Source organism: Ambystoma mexicanum, chromosome 7q (genome assembly GCF_040938575.1).
Source record: "Ambystoma mexicanum isolate Mex_15411 chromosome 7q, UKY_AmexF1_1, whole genome shotgun sequence".
Classification (NCBI taxonomy): domain Eukaryota; kingdom Metazoa; phylum Chordata; class Amphibia; order Caudata; family Ambystomatidae; genus Ambystoma; species Ambystoma mexicanum.
In genome coordinates, this window is record NC_090941.1 from 599,772,657 (window position 1) to 599,792,150 (window position 19,494).

Sequence of the window (19,494 nt, forward strand, 5' to 3'; positions counted from 1 at the left end):
TATGAAAGATGCCTATTTTTATATTTCAATGTTCCCAGCGCACAGAAGATTCTTGCGTTTCAAGATAGCAAACCAGCACTACCAATTCAAAGTGCTACCCTTCAGCGTAGCAACCACTCCAAGAGTATTCACCGAGGTACTGGCGGTGGTGGCAGCGCACCTGCGCAGGGAGGCAAACCCAGTGTACCCCTACCTGGACGACTGGCTGATTACAGGAGTCTCCCCTAATTTGCAGCCAAAATACTCAAAGAACTATAAACTTTCTCTTCCAGTTGGGCTTTTCTGTAAATGAGAAAAAATCAAGCCTTGTACCAAACAAGACCAAACAGTTCCCAGGAGCTGTCATAAACACAGAAGAAGGGTTAGTCTTTCCATTAAAGGAAAGAGTACAAAACATGCTACTGCAAATACCTCAATATCAAGCCGGTCACCAGATAAGTGTACGCAAAGCTATACGTTTGCTCGGCATGATGGCATCTTGCATTTACCTGGTCCCACACGCACGCTTGTGCATGCGCCCCATGCAGGAGTGGTTGGCAAACTGTGGTCTCAAGCAAGCGGTCAGTGGGATGATCTAGTGGTCGTTACGCCAACACTAGTACAAGACCTTTGCTGGTGGACAAAGGAGAATCTGTTGAAGGGAAAGCCCTTCCACGATGGCAGTGCAAGCGGTAGTAACAACAGACGCATCACTCTCTGGGTGGGTGGCACATCACCTTCATCTCACAGCACATGGTCTGTGGCCTCTCATCACAGCACATAACCACATCAACCTGCTGGAACCTCTAGCGGTATTCAAAGCACTTCAAGCATTCGAAGCACAGCTCACAAATCAGTCGGTACAGATCCTAACCGACAACACCATTGCTATGTTCTACATCAACAAGCAGGGGGGCATACATTCTCCAAATCTGTCCAAGGTAGCACAGAAAATATGGACATCTTCCTATCTTCCCAACGTGTTCCCCTAGCAGAGGAACACAAATGGCAACTAGACACAAATGTCGTAGACCACATCTTCTCTCAGTGGGGTTACCCCACACTAGCCTTGTTTGCTACAAGAGAAAACAAGCAATGCCCAGACTTCGCGTCCAGGTTTCCCCAACCAGAATCCAAGGGGAACACCCTATGGATGAGCTGGTCAGGGAAATTTTGCTTACGCTTTCCCCCCCCCCAACTCCTATAATGAGCAGGGTGGTGAACAAGATTCACAGGGAACAAATGATGCTCATCCTAGTTGCTCCCATGTGGGCAAGACAACCATGATATCCACATCTGCGCAAACTGGACATGTGCGATCCCATCAAACTACTGTGCCAGACCAATCTGCTCACTCAACACGGGGGAATAACAGTAAACCCTCAACCCCACTCAATGAACTTGGCAGCATGGCTCCTGAGGTCCTAGTGTTTGGACATCTAAATCTCCCACAGAGGTGTATGGATATCCTCAAGGAGGCACATAAACCAAACACCAGACGCTGTTATTTCGACAAGTGGAGGATATTTGTAATTTGGTGCCAGTCAAAACAAATAAACCCCATAGAATGTACTCCATCCCACATTCCTAACTGTATGCTCCACTTGTTAGACTCGGGGTTAGTATTCAACTCTATAAAGGTTCACCTGGCGACTTTATCAGCTTACACCACCTCTCAGAGTAAAGTACTGTGGTGGAAAGTTCCTGTCATTAAAGGATTCATGGAGGGAGTAAAGAGACTCCACCCTCCAATTTCGAACCCACCGCCAGGCTGGGATCTCAATGTAGTACTCGCAAAGCTCATGGGACTTCCCTTTGAGCCTGTGCACCAGTCAAGTCTTAAACACTTGACATATAAGACTGCCTTCTTGGTGTCTATTACATCCGTAAGAATAGTTAGTGAACTTCAAGCATTGTCCATGTAGGACCCATTCTTTGTCATCCACAAAGATAAATTGTTTTTTTACGAACACACCCTAGGTTCACCTAAATTAATTTCCAAATTTCATGTGAACCAATCCATTGAGCAACCGGCCTTCTTCCAGAACCCAACAAGCTCAGCTGAGTGGTAACCGCAGAGTATTGCATCTCATCTATCGAGAATCGAAAGGGGACGTCGACATGGGTGTGCCTGTAACACTATCCCTAAGGTGACATGTAGTGTACCCAAAATCCCTCACGCATCGAGGTCCCTGTTTTTTTCCACCCAGCTATCTGGTCGCCTTAATTGCGCCTTCATAAAACATTGCGTTATTTTTATATTTCTCGACTTTTGGTCGTTTATTCTCATTTTCACTCCCTTTGACGGTTGATTCCTGTGCCACCGCCGAAGACTGCTGAGGACGGAATTTCAACAGCAGTTGTGCCGGTCAGCGCTGCCGACCACATTGCCGGGCCTTCTGGCCGGCCTGTACAGTAGGGAGAGTGGGGTCGGGGTGGTCATATTCTTTTCAAGAATGCCTTTTTCTTTTCCCGTCTTTGTTCCCTTGTGTTTGTCTTCGCTATCATCCTCCGCTATGGACAGGCTCCATTTAGATTTTGTCCTTCCTTTAAGTCAAAATACCTGTGGAAAGACAAGCACCGTCGGTGCAATAATTTTCTTCCCGTCGATCACAACGAAGCGTCCTGTGCGGCTTGTAAACTCCTACGTCCCAAGACCATTAAGAAGCGCTGTTTGAAGCGGTGGGTGGCCTACGGTATGGCAGGCCGAAAGTAATTCCCCCGCCGATGAGTGTGACGAAGGGACTAGCGATGACCAAAGCTCCACTTTGGAAGCTATTGACCTTACGGCAGAGTTCTCGATCCGCAACATCCGTACCCGGCCCCGACAGGCATGACGTGAATCCTGCTATGGGGACTATACATCCTGGCAACAGGGACGCACCCGATCCCCACACAAAGCACACAACCCACGGTTCTGCTTCGACGGTACAGTCGAAGCGCTCGAAAGCACCAACGGGCACATCGGATACTTCGGCAGTGGCCGCTGATCTTTATGATCGGCAGCCCTCCCCACAACAGCGACATGCGTCCTGGCAGTCCAAAAGTAAGGGCGCTAGCACCAGAACACACGCGGGCGTTGAGAAGCTTCAGAAGAAAGCGTCAACACCGCTTAAAGGCCACGGTGCCGCTGAAATCCACCGCACAGCCACTGGCTCAACTGTCACACCTCCATGTAACCCCGAGCATCAGCGATAGTATTGCGAGGATCGCTTTGGCGATTAAACAAAAGGACCAGTCGAAAGAGCCATTGAAACAGAAAGAACGGCTTAAAGACACGTCTAGAGACGCATCACAATGCCCGGAGCCTCGTAAAGAGTACTCTGAAAGCCCTTTGCCTTTATCCAAGACTGTAGAAGAAGAATCTCGACGTTCTAGAGAGGAAAATCGTCAAGAAGCCACCTTTCCTCCCCTGGTTCATCATCATGGACCAGGGTGAAGTTTGAGGGGGTGCATGAACAGACTGGAGAACTTTGTTGAATTCTCAGAGAGGTTTGCTCCCAAGAGGCCTCGTGAGGCGCTTCCTTATAAACCTATGACCAAGTTTCAGAGGACCTTTGAGCATCCTCATGAAGAGAATGTTCATGACCTTACTGATGACGAGGTTCCTATCAATCCCTACGTACAGGATGATGATCCCTTTTAGGACCCTACTGATCCTGCTGATCCCATGGATAATTGGGAAGACAGTCATCCGGTTGATAATCAACCTTGGGCGTCCCCTACTCCTACCCTGGACCCTGACGCTCTGTGTATGGATTCCCCTCCTACCACTCCGGTCCGTCAAGCCTCACCTGTGGATGATCAGATGGTGTTTAACGCCATCTTAAAGAAGGCGGCTGAACATTTCCAAATCGCCTCACAGGAAGCTGTGCCGGATTCGGATTTTGACATACTGAAGGAAAAGCCTCCTGCCAGTCGGGCCATACCGTTCCTGAACTCTATCAAAAGACGTCTGGCGCCTTCATTGTTAACACCAGCTCAGACCAGGGCGGTTAATCCCAGGGTAGAGAAGTTATTTTGCCCTTCTCCTACCAACCCCCTTTACATTAAGGGGCATGCCACTCCGGATTCCCTGGTAGTTACGACAACGAGAAACAGGGCGGGTGTCCCCCTGTCTACAGGTGAGGCACCGCCTGATAAAGAAGGCAAAAAGTTGTATGCACTGGGAAAAAGGGTTACGACTGCTGCTGCATTCTCCACCCGAATAGCCAACAACACTACTCTGTTGGCTAGCTACGCAGATGTACAGTGGAACCTGCTGCAAGAGGGCCTTCAAGAGGTCCCTGAGCCAATGCGAGTTAAAGTGCTTGTGATTGTATCGGAAGGCAAGCAAGTGAGCCATAACATTCTTAAGACCACTTTGGACGCTGCTGAAACAGCGGGAAGGACCTTGGCCCAGGCTACCCTACTAAAACGGCACGCCTGGTTGAGGAACTCTGGGTTTAAGCCCGAAACCCAAGCCGTCTTAATGAACAACTCGGTTGAGAAAACCCACTTGTTCGGCAAGGCCGTGGACAAAGCACTTGAGGCAGCCAAAAAGGAACATGAGACAAGACCTTAAACCAGATTACCCAAAGACCTTCACAACAGAGAGGGAACGGCTCTCGTCGTTCCTTTCATGGGCAAGCCAGCTCCCCTCAGAACCAGTATGGTTCAGGAAACGACTGGTCTTCAGGGCAAGGATCTAATACCACCACCACGTATCCACCTAGAGGACAACGCCGTAGAAAGGGTAGGAGCTGGAATTCCACTCCCAGAGGCTCGCCGGCCTCAGGTCATAAATGACCCTCAGATCCAGGTCCCTTCCTATGCCTCCCCGGTCTGCAAATGTCTAACATCATTCCTTCATGCATGGGAGGGGATAACAGACCAGTGGGTGCTCAAAACCGTCACCCATGGGTACTGCATAGAATTTTGCTGACCACCTCAATTCAGACCGTCAAAATCAAGACGCCTGACTCCGGAACACCTACGCATCGTGGTGCAAGAGGTCAAGATCCTGCAGGAAAAGGGCGCCATAGAAGTCGTCCCTCTTCTACAGGTAAACAAGGGTATTTATTCAGTGTACTTCCTTGTACCCAAAAAGGTTCTCACATGCGCCCTGTGCTAGACTTGCAAACATATTTGTCAAACCTCACAAGGTTTGTATGGTCACATTGCAGGAAGTAATCCCTATGCTGAAACAGGGGGATTACATGGCAACATTGGATATGAAAGATGCATACTTTAATATTTCAGTGTTGGCAGCACACAGAAAATACCTAAGGTTCATGATAGAGGACAAGCACTATCAGTTCAAAGTACTCCCCTTTGGCCTTGCCTCAGTGCCAAGGGTGTTTACGAAGGTACTGGCAGTGGCAGCAGTGCATCTGCGCAGAGAATCCGTTCCGGTTTACCCTTACCTCGACGACTGGCTCATAACAGGGGATTCCCTCGGAACATGCCTGTCAAACACTCAAAAGACAAAAGACCTCTTATTCAGCCTGGGATTCTCCATCAACGAGAAGAATTCCAGCCTAGACCCCAGTCAAGTCATACAGTTTCTAGGGGTCTGATTCGAACAGAAAACTGCCTTGTCTTCCCCTCCAACGAGAGGGTTCAAAACATGCTGTTTCAAATCCTGCCGTATGTAGCCTGTGGAGAGGTGACGGTACGCAAAGCCATGTGACTGTTAGGAATGATGGCGTCCTGCGCATGCTTCCCATGCAAGAGTGTCTCAACAGCCAGTGGTGTCGGGCCAGCGGACAATGGGAAGATCTGGTAGTTGTCTCGCCAGCCCACGTTCTCTCTCTGCAGTGGGGGTCGAGGGAAAACCTCTTGAAGGGAAAGGCCTTCCCCACCCCGCAGTAGAAGCCACTCTCATGACAGACGCATCTCTCACGGGGTGCTTCAACAGACGGCGCATAGCGGGTGGTCCCCGGGAGTAGCATCCAACCACATAAATCCGTTGGACCTGTTAGCCGTATTCAAAGCACTGAAAGCCTTTCAGGCACAGTTACAGGGGAAGACAGTCCTGATCCTCACAGACAGCACCACAGCCATGTACTACTTGAACAAGCAAGGGGGCACACAGTCTCGGGGGCTATCCAAGCTGTCCCAGAACATTTGGAAATGGGCTCACAAACACAGGAAGTTCCTGTTGTCCCAACACATTCCAGGGGAACTCAATCCTCTGGTGGACATGCTCAGCAGAGACTTGCCACTGCCCGTAGAGTATGAATGGCGACTACACAAAGACATAGGGCCTCATTACGAGTTTGGAGGTAGCCATGGTGCTATTAGCGCCATGGCTGCCTCCAAACTCTGGTCCGGGTCCGGGTTCCCTGAATGGGGATTTACCGGGTCATTCCAACCTTGGAGGACCCGGTATTTCCCCATTCAGGGAAGCCATCCTCATTCCCATTCGAGCCCCCATAGGGCTCAATGGGAATGGGGAGGGAGCTAATAACAGGCCCGTTCATAACTGGCCTGTTATTAGCTCCCTGGTCCTTTAGCAGCTCCCGCTAATGGACCTCGTAACGCGGCGGTAAGGGGTTAACAGCACCGGCATCCTTACCGGCGCCGTTAACCACTTACCGCTGCACTCCGAATGAGGCCCATAGTCTCCAACATTTTCGCACACTGGGGTTTCCCAGAGATCGACTTGTTTGCAACACTGGAGAACGCTCAATGCCAAGATTACGCCTCCAGGTACCCCCAGAACCGATCCAAGGGGGAATGGTCTCCTGGATAACATTTCCCCCGACTCAACAAGATCGTGCACAAGATGCACCAGGAACCAGTGTGGGCCCGCCAACCCTGGTTCTCTCATCTGATGGAGATGTCCCTATCTCCTCCAATGAAACTGCCTTGCCCGTACAACATGTTATCTCAGGACAAGGGGGAGACACTTCACCTGTGCCCGCAAACCCTGAACTTAGTGGCCTGGCTCCTGAGATCGTAGAGTTCGGGCACCTACAACTCCCTCAGAGATGCATGGACATACTTAGGGAGGCGAGAAAACCTAACACCCGATATTGCTACTCCAGTAAATGGAAGCGCTTTATCTGGTGCAATTCCAAGGGCGTCAATCCCATTGACCTGCTCTCCTACTCACATTGTATTGTGCCCGAGTCACCTAATAGACCTAATAGACTCAGCCCTTGTTTTTAATTCCCTGAAAGTTCACTTAGCTGCTCTTTCAGCCTACACTACGTCACAACAAAAGGTGTCGTGGTGGAAAATACCAGTTATTAAGGCTTTGATGGAAGGGGTTAAAAGGATTCATCCCCCCATTTCTAACCCGGCTCCTGGATGGGACCTAAATGTGGTATTGACTAGACTTATGGGGTCTCCTTTTGAGGCTATGCATAAGGCAAGTCTCAAAGATCTTACCTATAAAACAGCCTTCCTAGTAGCTATCACTTCTATAAGGAGAGTTGGTGAACTACAGGCCCTTTCAGTTCTGGACCCTTTCGTTACAATTCAGAGATAAGGTGGTTCTGCGCACGCACCCTCGATTTGCACCTAAATTTATTTCCAACTTCCATGTGAACCAATGCATAGACTCAGTGGGTTGAGCGCTCACGGCTGCGATCTGAGCGTGATCTGCAGGTCGCAGGTTCGAATCCCGGCAAGGCCAACCCAGACTTTCATCCTTACGAGGTCGATAAATGAGTTCCAATTTCGATTGGGTGATATTGTATGTAAATATGTGCTCTGTAAAGCGCTTTGGATTAAGGCGGTATATAAATAACACCTCATTATCATTATCATGCCTTTGATCCAGCAATTTAGAGTAGGTGCAGTCTTAGATTTCCAGCATTTGAGTATGTTTCTTTTTGCCACAGCACAGGCCAGATTGAACAACCTGTGTGTTTTTATGGGGTCCTTCCCGATGTGTACCAGTAGGTATTTAATGGGAACAAGTGGAATGGGGATATCTAAGATGTCATTCACGGTATTGGCTACTGCTACCCAGAATTTAGGTATCAAGACGGCATGCTGAATACATATGGAACGTTTCTGCATGTTCGGTCTTTCAGTTAGGGCAGCTAGGTGGTACATCGGGAGAGGTTTTTGCTACTTTCACAGGAGAGAGGTGTAAATGGTTCAGGATCTTGAATTGATTCAATCTCAGGTTTGCGGTGATTGACACTGATTTGGTACGTTGGTAGCATTTTAGTCCACTGCATTTCATCAATAGATAATCCAAAGTCACTTTCCCATATACCCTTCATGGGGTTACGAGATGGGGTATGAATTTGTATTATTTTGTACAATCTAGAGGTTCCACAGCTAACCCCTTTGGGCACCATGACGACAAGTATGAATGGGTGTGTTATTTGTTCTTATGGAAAGGAGGGCCATCGACTCTCATCCTGTGGTACTGAAGGAATCGAGAGGGTCTGTGGCCCAACTTAGCCGTAAAGTCAGCCTGCGATAAAAACTTCCCACCCGGGAACATGTCACCCAGTGTTAGCTTCGCATGGGGGTCCCAAGCGTTCCTAATGGACTGGGCATCTGTGGGGGCTATGAAGGGAAACGCCACAAGGGAGAAGTACTTTTATAAAGGGAAACAATGCCAAGCCTCTTAAATATTCTGACCCATGCATTCACTGTGGTCCTAACTGGGTCAAAAGAGCTAGAGTCTGCATAACGTTCAGTAAATAAGACTGAGCAGAGACCAGTGGGAGAGGCGGCATACCTCTCCACCCTGAGGTGAGCAAGGTCATCAGTCGGAGAACCAGTACCCCGCATATTGGGCCTGAGCTGCCAGATAGAATAGCTCAAAATCCGGTGCTGAGAGGCCACCAGTGTCATGTTGTTTGGTCATTTTCACACTGCTCATTCTAGACGTTCCTTATGAATGAAGAAGTCATAGATTGTAATTTAGAAAAGAAAACCCTCCCAGACCAAATAGGTAGATAGTTAAACAGGTACAGTAATTTAGGTAATACAATGATTTTTAACAATGATATCCGCCTGTAAATTGATATTGGAAGGTTATTCCAGAGTTTAGGTTTGGCTTCCAGTTGATGTAGGTATGGTTCGTAATTGGCTGGCGGTCTATGGATACAGCCACACCTAGATAGCGGACAGATGCAGAGGACTGTAAATGCAATTTATAATTCCAGGAAATACAATGTTTTCTTTCATATGTCTTGGGGTTGATTACCCAAAAGGTGCTCTTACCTTTTTGCCTTACGTATACTTGTTAAATGAGCGTATTTTAGCAAGCTCCATGGTCATAAACTACCAGCTGCTTGCATCAATACTTTTAACTCTTTTCCATACATAATACAGTGATTTTCTGTTTAGGAAGATAAGCTTCTACTCGAAAGCCAGCTTATCCTAGCTACAGCAGAACCTTTGTGTCTTGAGCCTTCAGTATCTGTTACCTGTACTGCAAATCAACTACTGTACAATAAGCAAAAGATGAATACTCATCCAATGAAAAGGTAAAGTATGCAAAAATGTAATGTTTTATTCTGCAGTGTATAAGAGAAGGGCAGGGTTATCTTATTTATTTTTTTGGCTCCCTGTACATGTATTTTGATTTTACAATAGTTTGTGATTTTTTTAAAAAATGCCTCCAAGTCAGTATTAATTATTTCTACAAGTTTTTGACTGCTCCAAAGCTTTTATGTTTACTGCTACAAATCATTCTACGTTCCATGTTACGTATGTCTTAGTGGTTTTACTCTTTTGGGGTTGTTTTTTTGCTCCTTAATTTCTTGAAGAGATAGTACTTTTGTGTTTACTATAAACATCCACCTGGTCTACTCAATATAGTTGTCAAGGTGCTCATTGCCCAGACATATATACAAACCCATAAGGAAAATGTGGCCTCATTGCGTGTTTGGTGCTATCACGCCGGTAAATCCGGTGGGATACCACCAAACGGTATTATTGTTACCGGCACTTGGTCTAACGGTATTATCGGCAGATTCCAAGTGCCAGTAAAAATGGTAAATCCCCATTGCATGGAGTCCCATATGACTCCCTGGTGTGATTGCCGGTAATACCAGTGCCGGTAATACTGACTTTTTTGCCGATGTGATGGCAGAAACCCCACTGGCAAACTTGTAGTTTGCCAGTCCGGAAACATGATGGTAAACTGACTTACTGGCATGTTAATTCGGGGCCGGCAAACTTATAATGAGGTCCATTGAGCGGAAGAAGCACGTATAGTAGTGCATCAAAAAGTTACTTCACAACTTGTCGAGCAAGCAGGTGTGTGGCAAGAGATAAGCTCTCTTGATATGCAACTTATAACCAGACCAATGCTACATAAGTATTTATACTAAATATTTGCACGTTGTTCCTACCTGTTACAAAATATTATAACTGATAATTGTTAGGAGGGGTTTGCAAAGTCACTACCAGTGGCAGGACTTAGGAACGCAAACCTAGCGTTGGCAAGGTTGTTTATAACCCCATTTCAGCCAAACCACTCTCTATTAATTAACACAGATCAAGCAACAAGGCCAAATTAAGGCAGAAGGGGACACTGTTGAGTAGTACAGTTAACACTTTTGCAGAAATAGTAAGTAAAAGACCCAGATAGGCAGGTATAAAATGAACACTGTTTATTAAACTACGGCACATTTTAAATATTCAAAGATAAGTACAAATGTCTTGGTTCATATATACAGCTAATAGTTGGGTAACCGAGCGTTACGAAAGATGTTCTTTTTGTTGCTTTCCTTCCATAGCCACCAATAGGACAAGCATCTTGTTGCTATTGTTTGGAACCTGTTCTGACATTTGGAAGCCAGTGATGTCTTTTAAACCTCACTGGCCTTGCTAAACTCATCTGAGGGGGCACTGATCAGTCCCTATGGCTATCCGTGCAGGAGAACTTTACTGTGTTCCCCATAGTAACATTCTCTGCTTCTCTTTCTCTGCACACACCCTCTGTGAAGTGCATTAGGGGCTCTTTGGCCCTCATTACGAGTCTGCTGGTAATCGGCAGACTCGCCTTACCGTTTCCGCCACCTGATATCCTGTTAATACCGGGATATTACGGGCAGCGAGGAACAGTAAGTTCCCATTCCCGGGGAGTCCTATGGGACTCCCCGGGAATGGGAAAACTGAAGCACCGGCACTGCTGATGGCGCCAGCACTTCAGTGAAAACTCTGCCAGCAGGGCCAGAACTACCAGCGGGTCAGGCCTGCCGGTAGTTCACAGCCCTTACCGGCAGACTTGTAGTTTGCCAGTCCAGAAAAGGTGCCGGTAACTGTTGTTACCAGCACTTTTTTTCCAGACTGGCAAATTTGTAATGAGGGCTTTTTTGTCACTGTGACTTTATTTGTAACCTTTGGTAATAAAAAGGTGATGTGTGCAGGATGGGCTGGTGACAGTGGAAACTTTTCTGACGTTTTCCTTTTTATGCTCTCATGCACTTTTGCCTTTTACTGTATAATGCCACATAGAGTACCATATGCTCTAAAATGGCAGTGCCGTGAGGTTTTTGTCCTGCCCTTTGGCCCTCTTGTGCTTTAGGCTTCTTCGTTTCCTCCGTGGGCGGGAGTTTCCATATATGCTATACTCTTTCCTGGGAAAGCTCCAGCTTTCTCAGGCGACTATTGGTTCGTGTATGGATGTGGGGCATGGTAATGTCCACATGTGAGTGAGTGTGGATGAGTGAGAGAGTGAGACTGAGCGACTAAGCATATGTGTTGGCCTGGGGTAGTTCAGAGTTGGACAGCCCTTGCCAGTTTGAATGTTGCAGATCCTTACCATTGGTGAGCTTGGGCGACTCCAGCTAGAAGCCTGGATAAAAGGGGACCTGTACAGCCATTCATCAGATCGTAGTGGTCTTGGCTCCCAGGAGGAAGAGGAGCAACCTGCTCAGGACCCAGAACTTGTAGTTGGAAATCAGTCAGCATTTCTTTCTTCAACCGTCCTGGGGAATCTCTTTTACTTTGCAGATGTTCTGAAGTCCTTTATCGGTGCTTCAACTCCTGGACTAGTGGGAACATCCAGGCTCGACCTCTGCTACTTCGAAGCGTCTCGGAAACATCCTGTGAGCTGACCGGCTTCAAAATCGGCTACCAGCCTGCATCAGTCCTCGTCCTGAGTAGAGCCTTGAGACTGCAGATCTTTTACTTACAAAACGAGTAGCATTCCCCTGCAGTTTCAGCTCTCCTCGAGGAGGAGGTGCCTAGTGGGAGCAGTTTGTTTCCGCTACAAGGGTTGACTGTCACCATGTCTTTGGAGTGGTCATGGCTGATCACCACATCCATGATGTCCTGGAGGTACTTCATGGTCATTGCTGTGGTGGTGGTCCTTTTCTTCTTTGCAGTAGAGTTGTTCTGAACTGAACCATTGGAGCACGGCACCAAGAACTAGCTGGATCCAAAAACCTCAACGCCAAATGTGATCTCTGAAACCCCCCCCACCCCAGCTCCATGGTTTAATGGCATACATTCCTTCCCCCTACCTCTCCCTTTCCCGATTGTGAACTGTGGTGTTCTGGTTACCTTAAGGTGGTTGGATTGGGAAGGGGAGGTCTGCTAAGCACTTTTCTTCAATAGTTATATAACTTTGAGACACTTACAAACTGCCAATTGGCTTTCTCAACTCTTCTTCAGACTCTTAGAAAGACACCTAGACTTCTGAAGAAAACTACATTGGGACCTGGGGTAGTAGGGCCCTAGGCTCCATCCTTTCTAGCTTGGGCAGGACTAGTGCCTCATTTAATAAGGCTTCACATGGTGTGTTATGAATCCTGTGGAGTCATCACTAATCCCCAGACTAAAATCTCCTTGCATGTGGCCAGGGGGCGGCAGCCGCTTCCCGATTCTAACCCTAGCAGTGGTTTTTGGAAGGAGGATCACATGGGAGGAGATGGCTATCGGGGAGATGTGGTCACCCCATCAGATTAGGCACAGTATTCTTCCATTCATTCTGAAGATGACCCTATAAAACCTAAATTCCTGATGACATGTTGTCAATATGTCAATCCTCTCTGTGATAACATTCTAGAACCCCTGTTTTACAAGCACTCTAAGCAGGATAACATTTGCACTTCATGTGCTTATAATATTCACATGCCATCTTCTATGTCCGACAGTCTTGACTTGAATAAAAATCCTAAGCATTATAGATTTACAGAGTCTCAATCTCCAGTGGACTCCAAATCCCATAAAACCTATAGCACTGGGATGAGGAAGTGGAGAAGGGAGCTAATGTGGAACGGAAAGTTCACCAAGCTGAATGTGCGGACTAGTTTTTGTGATACCAGTCAGATGTGCGGGTCATTTAAAAATGGTGTCCCTTTGAAAGAGCAAAAGGGGGGGCATGGCCAGCCGAGGACCCGGACGGATGGCTCCTTCGTAAGCTCCGTGATCCCCTTCCACCCGAGGCCCAAATCCCCTTTCAGAAACGCCTAAAATCCTAAAGAAGACGACCTATGAATACATGAGCGTCTGGAGCATTGCAAGAGAAAAGTTGGGGTGGTGAGGCGCATTATTAATGAAGTTCGAAGCGGTTTTGGACCGCGGACTGGACCTCCTGCCAAGATGGCAGCCGCGACTCAGCGAACGACGGGAGAGTTCGGAGAGGTGTGTTTGAGTTACGGTCGATGGACCTGTGGCTGGCGAGCGCGTCCTAAGTGGCACCCCGTTAGAGGACTGATGTGCTGGTGAAAGCAATCCCAATTGTGCGAATTAATCGTGCGTAGGCATCCTGCATCATAGGAAAGCTGGTGGTGGTATGCGACCCTTCCGCCCCTCCCTCCCCCTACCTTCGCAGTTACAGTAGCGGCAATCCTGGACTGAAGGGTTGCTGAAGGAGCCCGGGAGTGGACGGCAGAGTTCGGGGGCGGCTTGAGACGACTTCCATAGGAGCAGGAGTGAGGAGGAGGCAGATCCCGCCTGCAAGGGCACAAGTGAAAGTAAGAAGCTGCGGCTGGGGAGGGGCTGATGGCCCTCCAAGCAACTGACTCGGGGTGCGCCTTCACCCCACTCTCTGAGAGGCGAAGTAAGGCAGAAGACGGCCGAGTGAAGCGCTGTTGGAGGGAGAAAGCAGCGTTCCGCTCGCCTGCCAGAAGTAAGGAGACCCGCAGGGGGGGGGCAACAAAGGAGGCAAACAGAGACGCACACAGATATAGAACGGAGAGTGGCCTGGCATACGCATTGGAATTCTAGGCGGCACACAGAGCAGCAGACTCTGACAGATGGAGAAAGGCCAAATGTAGATAAGTAGCCTGCAATCCAACACAGCACCAACACAGCGAATGCCCTGGCATATTGGGGATGAGAGCCCGGTGTTGTCAAACAACGAAGCACCCTATGAATGAAGTACTATCATAAGTACTGAATGTGAGCCTGAGACAGCTGGACTCACCAGAGCAGGGCACAGATGAATGGTGAGGGGGCTGCAGGGGCACTACCATTGTGATGGACGACAGGAAGACATGACAGCCTGCGGCGTCTTCGCTAATAAGTCAATGAACCGAGAACCTTCAATGCATTAGGAGCGGCAGACACTTACGATGCACATACCAAGATTCAGTCAAAGTACTGGTGACTCCGGGAGTGTTTGAATTGGAGGAGAGCGTACCACATAAACCTTTAGAGCCACAAAGCATTAAGCAGGGAGGAGACACCCCCCACATCCAAGCACCAGCGGTGGGCCCCCGGAACCCTAAAGGAGCAGCAAGTCAGAGAGGACGCAACTAGTTGGAGCTGGGGACGAAATCCTGGTTCAAAATAAAAGCAAGACTTGGGACCCCCCTATGTCAATTGAAGTAAACAGCATGGCCAAACGGGCTCAGAAGCAGAAAGGACCATCGTCTGGGGTCATCAAAGCCCTCATTGAAGCCGTGGATACCCATAAACGCAGCCAGCAACAAACAGCTGCTCAGGTACATTCCCCTCCCCCAGGAAACACGCTGAGGATCCTCCGTTGCGCCACTCAGACCTGTTGGTGATGCTACAAGAGCTAAAAAAGGACATCAAGGATAGCGCCTCAGACTTGGCCAGATCAATAGCAGACCTCAATAAAGGAAGTAAGGCAGTGGAGAAACTAATGGATGAGGCAAAGATGGCAATAGCGGAGCAGGGACACGAACAGGATGTGCTGACAAGAAGAGTTCAAGAGTTGGAGCAACAGATGGACTGGGGCCAAAGCAAACAGGAAGATGCTGAAAATAGGTTGAGACGCAATAACATACGGATCCGAGGCATTCCTAAATCAGTTCTAGAATCCGAGCTTCTGCAAACAGTAATAGAACTATTTCGACAGATTCTGGGTCTGGAAGAAAAAAGGGACATAGTCCTAGACAGAACGCACAGGGTATACTCCACCTACCAAATCAACAAAAACCTGATCCCATATGTGCTAACCAGAGTGCACTTGTACCAATTAAAAGAAGACATCATGGGGCTGCTCGCAGGACAGAACCCACCCGTTTCCAATCAGCGCCTATTCAGCTCTATTAAGATCTGGTGCAAGCCACTTTACAAAAGAGGAAACGCTTGAGAGTGGCTACGGATTGGCTGAGGAATACTAAAATTTGATATCGATGGATCTTCCCGAATGGACTTGGGTTCGAATGGAAAGGGCAGTGGTACACAGTCACAAAGGAAGAAGACCTGGAGGAACTTATGAGAGAGGAGTGCGGAGACATGTGCAATGCCGCAGAAGGGAATCCTTCAGCTCAACCTAAAGAAAGCGGCGTCCGGGAGAATGATCGATGGAAACTGGCGCGGCCTTGCCTGAGGGGTCGCAATAAAGAGACTAAGGAGAAGGACCTGACATGATGAGCCCACATGAGAGGGTAAAGTGATGTCTAAAGATTTGTTTTGTTAATATTATTCATGAATAGGGGGGGCTCAACGATGGACTTACATTGGCGGAGGATCAGGAGGTGATTAGATCAGCACTCCTCTAGAGACACACCACTAGGGGCTCAAGGGAATAAGGCATAAGACATGTTTGGGGCAGGGGGAGGAGGGAGGGGAGGCAGTAGAGGGTACGTGGACTCCCATGTTCCTGGAAAAGTTCAATCCTGGTGAGCTACTGTGTTAAATCATGGTAGATGTTAATGTTACAGGTTATGGGGAAGTTAGAAGTTGGGGGGTTAAAGGGAATCTAAATAAAACACAGTTCGCGGTTGAGAACAAGAGCAACATAGATGCAGTATCTAGGGGCCTCTGTGGAAACGGGGACAGGCTAAAGGGTATGCAACACAACTTCAGGTATGGCTGACCTAACATTTGCTACGCTAAGCGTTCAAAGGCTAAACTCCCCAATTAAAACAAGATCAATTATGAGGAGGCTCGTGGTACTACAAGCCTCAGTGGTGTGGGTGCAGGAAACCCACCTGCTCCCAGAAGATGAACATAGACTAAAACACAGAGCCTTCCCAGCACAATTCTTGGCCTTGAGTCGGACGAAAAAGAGAGGGGTGGGAATCCTTATTGCTAAAGGGGTTCGCTTTGAGAAGCAGTTTGTCAAAAAAGATCCGGAGGGGAGGTACCTGATCCTGGGGGGGATTCTGATGAAACAGCAGGTGACCATGGTGGCGATCTATGCTCCCAACGATGTGCAAGACCGGTTTCTACTGTAGCTGCTCCCGAAAATTGCAGAATGGGCAAGGGGCAGATCCTAATGGAGGGGGATTTCAATTATGTAATGGATGCCCCAATGGATAAAATTCTTCCAGCGATACCCAGCGATAACGCGAATAGACAAGCCCTAGCCCAATTCCTTAGAGACCTACAGTTAATAGAAAGCTGGTGGTTTTTCTGCCCTCAAGAAAAAGCCTATACCTTTTACTCAGCTTTGCATAAAGCGTTCTCCCGAATCGATATGATCCTAGTTTCGGACACGGCTATCCCACACATTACGGGGTTGGAAATAGGGATTCAGTGCATATCGGACCATGCGCCGGTCTCCATGATGATGGAGATGCAGAGCCTGCGGCCCCAGATCTGTAAACCATGGCGCCTAAACAAACTACTTCTAAAAGATCTAGCACTCATTACAGACATAGAACAGGTGCCAAGGAACTACTTCGCAGAAAACGCTACGCCAGGGATTTATTGGGGGACAATATGGGACACCAGTAAAGCAGTAGTCTGAGGTGAATTTATTGCACATACAGCAAACTTCCTGAAGAGGAAGGAATTTGAGAGTCAAGATTTAGAAGCTAAAGTAAAAATAGCCGAAGCCCAATACAAAGATAAAAGGTCTCAGAAGGCTTGGCGGGAACTCAAACAAACCAAAGCCGCATTAGAGGCTCTCTACGCTGATGAATCCGCACAACTCCTTCTCGGAATGAAAGTACTACATAAAGGGGGACAAAGCCAATCGGCTATTAGTGGCCAAATTGAAAAAACAAAAAGACTGCAGCCGTCCAGGGTGAGGAATGGAAAAAGGGGGAAAAAGGATAGCAGAATTTATACATTCATTCTACTCCAGTCACTTAGCTGGGGATAATCTGCAAAGGGAGGCACAAACAGAGTTCCTGGCGCGAATAGAACTGCTGCAAATCACGGAAAGAGATAGACAGCAACTAGAAGCACCCATATCGGAAGAGGAGGTAAGGGGGGTGATTAATACCATGAAAGGGAATAAATCCCCGGGCCCGGACAGCCTCTTTAATGCTTATTTTAAAACATTCCAAAACGCTTTCGTAGGCCCGCTGACGCACTTATTTAACTATATAAGGGACACCGGCCGAGTCACGGGTGACATGAGTCCAACTACCACGGTTCTCCTGCTGAAGCCAGATAGAGACCCAACGGATTGCACAAGCTATCGCCCTATCTCACTGTTAAATGGGGATGCAAATATCTATTCCACCATTTTAGCACAAAGATTAGCTAAAGTTCTCCCGAAGATTATCCACCCGGATCAGGCGGGTGGATACATCCGTAGGTTAATAAACACCATCGAATGGGGACAGAGAACAGGCCAGCCCATGTCTGTAATGGCACTGGATGCCTGCAGGGCTTTTGATAGCCTGTATTGTAGCTTCCTACAGCTGACCCTGGAGAAGTTTGGTTGAGGACTGGTCTTCTCCAGCATGATACTAGCCAATTTCAAAAACCCGTCCACAAAGCTAATGATTAATGGACAACTAACCAAAAGCATTCTGATCTACAAGGGTACTAGACAAGGGTGTCCACTTTCACCGTTAACCTTTGTTATGGCCATGAAGCCCCTGGCACAGAGAATACAAGCAGAGCAAGGCATCCTGGAGGTTGAGGCGGGGATCTGTGCATCCCAGAAAATAGCCCTCTCAGCGGATGACATCCTTCTTTTTTTTTTTTTAAGGGATACGGAGCACTCACTCCCCAAGGCTATTACACTACTAGAGAAATGTGTGGAAGTTTCAGGGTTCCATATTAATTACCCTAAATCCAAAGCACTTAACATTACAGAAGACCTAGAGCGGGTGGCAGAGCGGGTGGCAGGGTTTTTTTAAGGGATACGGAGCACTCACTCCCCCCGGCTATTACACTACTAGAGAAATGTGTGGAAGTTTCAGGGTTCCATATTAATTACCCTAAATCCAAAGCACTTAACATTACAGAAGACCTAGAGCGGGTGGCAGGGTGGGAGAGACGTTATCCATTAAAATAGAGTCAAGGGCCCATAGCCTATTTAGGCATAAACCTAACACCCACTTATAGGAGGCTTTATGGGTCAAATATCACAGGACTACTGAAAACTCTGACAGAACATCTCAAAAGATGGGATATGCAGGCGCTGTACTGGTCAGCACGGATAGCGCCAGTTAAGATGTCTCTTCGCCCTAGGTTTTTATACGTAATGGGCGCACTCCTGCTACGAATTCCCACTCCGGCGATTCAGGATTTACAAAAGAAAGTCATGGCCTTTATTTGGAAAGGGAAGAAGCCCAGAGTCCCTAGGAAGGTCCTATTCCGAACTCAGGCAATTGGAGGGATGGGAGTACCAGAATTCCGTAGATATCTATGGGCAGCACAGGTGGCACCGATGTTGCAATGTGCTCTGTGGGAGAACTAAAACCGTTGGGTAAGTCTGGAGAAAGTGGCAGAGGCGTTGCTAAGGGGGGGGCTAAGGGGGCTATTTTATTTTCAAATTTCTTTATTGGCATTTATATAAACAATTGCAGTGTGGCACCTAGTGACCACTGTGACATAAATCAGAATTAGTTAAAATAAGCCATTCAGTTTTCAACGAATAAACAGAAATGATTAAATAAAAAGAAAACATACATAAACAATAAACAACTAGTCTCCGGATGGTTGATGGTAAGTACATCTTAGGAAGGTCAACAAGAGGTAAAGAAAGGAAAGAATCAAGGAGGGGAGGGAGTCAAATAAGTTCAGGCTAGGGATAGTGCGAGCACTCTGTGGCAGTTAAATTGCACAAATAGGGGCAAGTCTCTCAAGGGGGTTTATCGTCATTGGAGGGGTTGAGTAAGGCCCATGTGAGGGTCTTTCAGGCTTCATTGCCAGACTCGTGTCTTCGGGGGATGTGGCAATGCCGTCCTCCCAGGCTGAGGTTTCTGCCCCAATCCATCGTTC

The 19,494-nt window shown here is 47.8% G+C and overlaps 1 protein-coding gene across 9 annotated transcripts in view; it reads left to right on the plus strand.

Annotated features, from left to right (window-relative positions):
* The window catches only part of SUPT20H (SPT20 homolog, SAGA complex component), a 759,353-nt gene that overhangs the window by 223,467 nt on the left and 516,392 nt on the right, over nt 1-19,494 (plus strand). For 7 of the 9 annotated variants that reach the window (XM_069640776.1, XM_069640779.1, XM_069640782.1 and 4 more), the window contains one exon: nt 9,287-9,422. In XM_069640776.1, coding sequence (XP_069496877.1) covers nt 9,287-9,422 — 136 coding nt within the window. Of the gene's footprint in view, nt 1-9,282; nt 9,423-19,494 lie in introns of all 9 variants that reach the window. The other 2 variants (XM_069640778.1, XM_069640785.1) reach the window with 1 other exon arrangement.